The sequence below is a fragment of the Austrofundulus limnaeus genome, unplaced genomic scaffold, assembly GCF_001266775.1.
Source record: "Austrofundulus limnaeus strain Quisiro unplaced genomic scaffold, Austrofundulus_limnaeus-1.0 Scaffold8, whole genome shotgun sequence".
In the NCBI taxonomy this organism is placed as follows: Eukaryota; Metazoa; Chordata; class Actinopteri; order Cyprinodontiformes; family Rivulidae; genus Austrofundulus; species Austrofundulus limnaeus.
In genome coordinates this window covers 2,818,718-2,824,917 of record NW_013952410.1, presented here as the reverse complement: position 1 = coordinate 2,824,917, position 6,200 = coordinate 2,818,718, and the positions used below count along the sequence as shown (strand labels likewise).

Genomic DNA, 6,200 nt, shown 5'->3' with positions numbered 1-6,200 from the left:
GAGGAAAACATGACCTGTGTATTTATTTTAACTAAACTTTAAGCTAAACTGCAGCAGCACAAGCATGCAACACATAGAAATAAAAAGACTTGTTGGACAAAATTATATAAAAAATTCAATTTATGCATTCAAGTGACACAAATGCATGTACAAGTAAAAGGAAAAACTATGTAAAATATATTTAAAAAACATTAAAACCTTTAAATTGTGTTAAAATATATAATTTATTGGAACTAAGCTGGAAAAATAAATATGTAGGTCATTTAGATTATAAAACATGAGGTAAAGTTCTCCTTTCTAAGTTATTTGGTGCATTTTAAATGTTTTATTTAAAGGTTCATTTATCTATTTATGCTTTTATTTCTAATTATGTCAGTGTTGGTCCTCCAAACTGCAGAACTTGGAAGAGGTAGTTCAGTGACTGAATCAGGTGTGTTGGAGTAGGGAAACRTGTAAAACATGAATGGCTGCGGCCCTCGAGGACCATGATTGCCCACCCCTGATGTAGACCATAAGGCAATACAGATTAGTTTTTTTTTCATGAATGCCTAATAATGTTCATAATCTGTGAATAAAAACAAACATTGTATGATGGAAGGATTACAAAATGTTTATGGATCTTTTGTATCTGACCGCAAAACAAAATACTGAATTCTATTGCACCACGTTGTATTGTCAATATACAACTACACTAACTTTAGAATATGGGTCTTCATTGTTTTTCAGTCTGGGACTCCCAAAGTGATGGAGGGGTGGAGCAAGGACCCCATATATATTGTTTATACTGGCATAAGTGACTTATCATTAAGAGCTGCAGTATTATGGAAATATTGCAAAAATTACAGCATTAGGCCAATTACGGTTTATGCACACAATTCAGCTGGCRTGCTCACTTAATGTGTGCATTTCTGAATGAATTACATTATTTCATGCCTCAGTTTATCARTTTGCTACATGTTGGTTTCATGCTAATGTGTGTTTAAAGACACTACTATAAAAAAGGATTAAAAAAAGTTATTTTGCAACTCCCCTGCAGTACCTCCCCATTGCTGAAGACCTCTGCTTTAGATTATTAACTTTATTTATCTTTACTATAACTCTGTAAAAAAATGATTGAACGTGTTCTTTTACAAATCAAGAAGGCAGCAATCCATTTGGTGCAATTATTCTTTTTTCTGTTTGTGATTGTATGTTATTTCAGAGCTTACAGAAACAGGTTTGTTTATTTTAGGAAACAGACCTCTGATTCAGCTGTCACCTTTGATCAAATTGTCATTTGATACAGAGTCTACGACCCCTATACCAATCAAGTGTTGTGTAAAACCTAAATAAAAACAATACGGTGATTTGCAAATCTTTTCAACCTATATTCAATTGAATACACTACAAAGACAAGATGTTTAATGTTGAAATGGATAAATTGTATTGAATTATTTACTTGTTTGAATTTAATTCCTGCAACATGTTCCAAACAAGCTGGGACAGGGCAACAAGAAAAAAAAAAAACAAACAGGAAAGTTGAAGAATGCTCAGAAAACACTTTTTTACAGCAGTCTACAGGTAAACGGGTTATTTGGAAACAGGTGATTTCATGATTGGGTGTACAGGGAGCATCCCTGAAAGGCTCAGCTGTTCACAAGCAAGTTTAAGAACAATGGGCCTCATGCAAGAACCGTTCGTACGCACAGATTTGTTCTTAAGTTGTGCGTACGAGTGATTTAGGAGAATTTGTGGCATTCACCAATGTTTTCGTATTCTACGATTTTTTTTCAGATACGAACAAAATTTACGAGTGGTCCAGACCTGTCGTATATTTTAGGAGCAGTCAGTCTGCTGTTATCCAGACGGGTTTTCTTCACTAATAACTTTTATATTTCATTAGTTTGAAGATATTTTGAGTTGAAAATAAATTACACTCCATAATTATGTTGACAATAGGTTATTCTGCTTGAATTAGAGTTATAATTTTAAATGTAATAATTTTGACTAGCAATATAAATTGTCCGTTCGTCCGTTTTCCGCCGCTTATCAGGGATCAGGTCTCGGTGGCAGCAGCAAAGAGACCCCGCACTCTCCAGCTACACCTTCCAGCTCGTCCTGGGGGACTCAAGATGTTCCCAGGCCAGAGGGGATACACAATCCCTCCAGCGAGTCCTGGGTTTTCTCCAAAGTGCCAGACTTATTTTGAAAACACTTTAAAATGCTTATTTCAGACCCGCATCTGAGACCACCTGCGCCCCACAGCGCGCGGGGTGGGGGGCACGGTGCGCAGCGCTGTGTCTTCTGAATAAATGAAAATGATTTAACACAGTTGTTTATACTTTTAGCAGCTCTTTTTATCCCACAGCTGAGCTGCTAAAAATCACAGATTTTCTTTTCTGGATCTCTGACAGACGGACTTCAATCTCTGAACTCGTAAAGTTTTTATTTTTTCAGTTTTCGCTGTCATTTTTCATGAATGAACACTTGTCTCTGAGGCAGGAAATATAGCCTTATATGGTGTTTTTGGGGTGGTAATTATGTTAATCTCCTCTCCTCGTGCACGAGCAGCTGGATAGAACAGGTGGAATTTACGCAGCTCATTTACACACTTTTCCTGAAGATAGAAGAGTTTGTTGAATCTGACGTAGCATGTTCGTACGAACCCTTTGTACGAACAAAAGTAAGAGAAATTAAGGAGAAGAATACGAACATGTTCTTGCATGAGGCCCAATGTTTCTCATTGTACAACTGCAAGGAATTTACTGGTTTCATCATCTGCAATCAATAATGCATTGCCTGGCCACCAAACAAAAGGTCACATGCTCTAATATTTCCTTGGCTWATCATTATCAAAGCCTTTAGCTTTGATTACGGCACGCATGTGCTGTGGGATTATTTCAATAAGCTTCTTTATGGTCACAAGATTTATTTCCATCCAGTGTTGAATTAATTTTTCACCAAGATCTTGCATTGATGATGGTAGAGTCTGACCACTGCACAAAGCCTTCTCCAGCACATCCCAAAGATTCTCAGTGGGGTTAAGGTCTGGACTCTGTGGAGCCGATCCTTGTGTGAAAATGATGTCTCGTGCTCCCTGAACCACTCTTTCACAATTCCAGCCCGATGAATCTTGGGATTGTCATTTTGGAATATGCCCGTGCCATCGTGGAAGAAAATAAAACCCATTGATGGAATAACCTGCTCATTTAGTATATTCAGGTTGTCAGCTGACCTCATTGTTTGAACACATACTGTTGCTGAACCTAGACCTGACTGACTGCAGTAACCCTCGATCATGGCATTTAGTTAAATCCAGGTTGGCAACTTTTTTTGGCCGGTCAATGTATCATCGAAAGATTCAGAGAATCTGGACAAATCTCTGCAAGTAAGCAGCAAGGCTGAAAACCAACACTGAATGCCCGTGACCTTTGATCCCTCAGGCGTCACTGTCTTAAAAACCGACATCATTCTGTAATGGATATTACCACATGGGCTCTGGGACACTTGTCAGAAAACCATTGTCAGTGAACACACTTCATTGCTACGTCTACAAGTGCAAGTTAAAATCCTACCATGCAAAGCCAAAGCCATATATCAGCAACACCCAGAAACAGCTTCTCTGGACCTGAGCTCATCAGAGATGGACTGACACAAAGAGAAAAAGTGTCCCGTGGACTGAYGAGTCCACATTTCAAATGATTTTTGGAAATCAAGGATATGGTATCCTCCGAGCCAAAGAGGAAAAGGACTGTCTGGATTGTTATCAGCGCAAAGTTCAAAAGCCAGCATCTCTGATAGTATGGTGGGGGTGTTAGGGCCCATGGCATGGGTGACCTGCACATCTGTGAAGACACCATTCATGCTGAAAGGTACACATAGGTTTTGGAGCAACATATGCTGCTAACCAAGCCACATTTTTTTCAGGGACGTCCCTGCTTAGACAATGCTCAGCCACATTCTGCACGAGTGTGGGTACCTTACTGGCCTGGCTGCAGTCCAGACCTGTATAATAAATTAATATTTGTGAAAAAAACAATAATTTTATCTGTTTGAACATTACATATCTTGCCTTTGTAGTGTATTCAACTGAATATAGGTTAAAAAGAATTTGCAAATCACAATTTTCTGTTTTTATTTACGTTTTACACAACATCCAAACTTCACTGAAATTGCGATTGTGTATTTTTCAGTGTAAGTGAGAGTGTTGAACTTTTGTTATTCAGATCTTGTCCCACACCTTCAACATCAGAAGCGATATGTGGTTCTACTATATTATTTTGTCTTTGAAAGAGATTTGTCTCTCAGATAAAGTTGTTTTTGTACTTTTTGTACCTCCACAGAGCCAGCTCTACATGCATCTGACAAACTACTCAGTCAACAAACACAATGAGAACTTTGAGCGAGACGAGACCGAGGACAAAGGCAGTAAGAGGTCCATTAACTGGTTCACGGAGTTCCTCCGCACCAATGACTACGACGTGGCCAAGTTCTGGGGAGACATCTCGGTACGTGTGCAGTCCACAAAATCAAATGCAAACATAAGTCTTGGTGCAGCTGAAAAGATGTGTATCATGATAACAAAAACACTTCGCAAAGACAAGCAGCAAATGTCATCTCGTTGTATACTCCTCTATATACACACTCTGTTCGTACCAACCATCACACGCTGGAGACAGTGCACAAGTAGACCAGCCAAGGTTTGATGTGATTTGTTATGACAGTGATTTGGGGAGCTTGTTTAATTCCAGCAAGTGCTCAGAGGAAACAACATTCCTGGAGGTGAGCTTTTCCTGTCTAGCTCGACTCTCAACTCATCCAAACACWTTTTTCCCCTCCTAAATAAGCTCATCTATCCCTGTCATGTGCCTTTTTTTGTCTTTTCTTTTGTCTCTTAGTTACCTCTTTCTGTTTGAGCCATCTCTTCAGGGTTCTGTTCATGTTTCTCTCCATCTTAMTCATCTTTACCTTGMCTCTTTGTCCTTAGTCATGYGGGTTGTGTTGTTCCTTGGTGKKTTTTTTTGTCTTTGGTTTAAATGTTTGCTGTCATGCTGCACTCACATTTAGAAATCTCATTGGTTGTTGYTCTCTTCAAGTATTTTTTTCTTACAGCTTTTTTTTACACTTCTTTACATTCACATGCTCGGTGGTTTACCTGCTGGGGCAAGTTCTCATTTGAGTACCAGTTCTTTGTTCTTTCTTATTATCCATCTTATATAAGCTGTTCATGTGCTCTGTTTTGTCAAGGCAGTAAAATTTTTTGTTATATATTCCACTCACTTTTCTTCAACCTGATTTTTTTTCTTTWTCATCCTTTTGAGCCTCAGTGACACACTCGAGTGTCACCCTTTGACTCAACCAGCGCATCCAAGCTCTTCTCACGCTCTCTCTCTATTTTGTTTCTGCACTTTCCTCTGATGYATCACTTTGTGGCTAGTGCTGTCTATTCACACAAACCATTTTAAATCTGCTCAGTCTTCTTATTCCTTCTTTTATTTTAAAATGTCTTACATTTTGTTCTTGTACAGACCTCGAAGGCTGACTATATTTTTGATGTCAATGGTTTCAGCCAGAGATTCATGGCTTCTTTGTCAAAAGATTGTCTAGCAGAGCTAAGAGTGTTGTGCTTTTTTATGTGAAACACTGATCTCTTTTTCAGATTGATGTTTATATTAATGTGCAGAATGTGGCCAAGGTTTGAGCTGCAAAACATTTTTAATGTTGTTATAAATTATAAGAGAAGGTTTTGACCACAGATGGAAAAATGTTGTAGTTATTTGCTGCACACAAACACAAAGGCAAAAAAAAATGCATTTAAATGACATTCCATTGGAGAGAACACTTTTTTTTACATTTTCCATAAAAACACAATAATCTAAATACTTTGAACAACACCTTTAGAGTGATATGTGTTTTTTTTTATTACTATGGTGAATATTTGAAAATAACCATAAAACTTTGTGCCTCTTGGAGAACAAAATTTACAAAGCTGCTGGGCAGGGTAATAAGTAATTTATTAGTTTATGTGTTAGTGGATTTTGATCATTTTGATTTGACGTATTCAGCTCTGACTGCAGTTTTCACAGTTTTCAGTAAAACTGTACTTTTCTATACAAAGAACCCCATTATTAAGGCATGACTAGGCCTGTCACAATGTATATATAATTATTTATTTATTTTCAAACTTTATTTCATTCCATAAAAACAAAATTATATGTACA

The 6,200-nt window shown here is 37.7% G+C and overlaps 1 protein-coding gene across 6 annotated transcripts in view; it reads left to right on the top strand.

The window, feature by feature from the left end:
- Nucleotides 1–6,200, top strand: part of ttll7 (tubulin tyrosine ligase-like family, member 7) — a 95,856-nt gene that overhangs the window by 25,338 nt on the left and 64,318 nt on the right. For all 6 annotated transcript variants that reach the window (XM_014000034.1, XM_014000043.1, XM_014000048.1 and 3 more), the window contains exon 8: nt 4,323–4,487. In XM_014000034.1, coding sequence (XP_013855488.1) covers nt 4,323–4,487 — 165 coding nt within the window. The remainder of the gene's footprint in view (nt 1–4,322; nt 4,488–6,200) is intronic.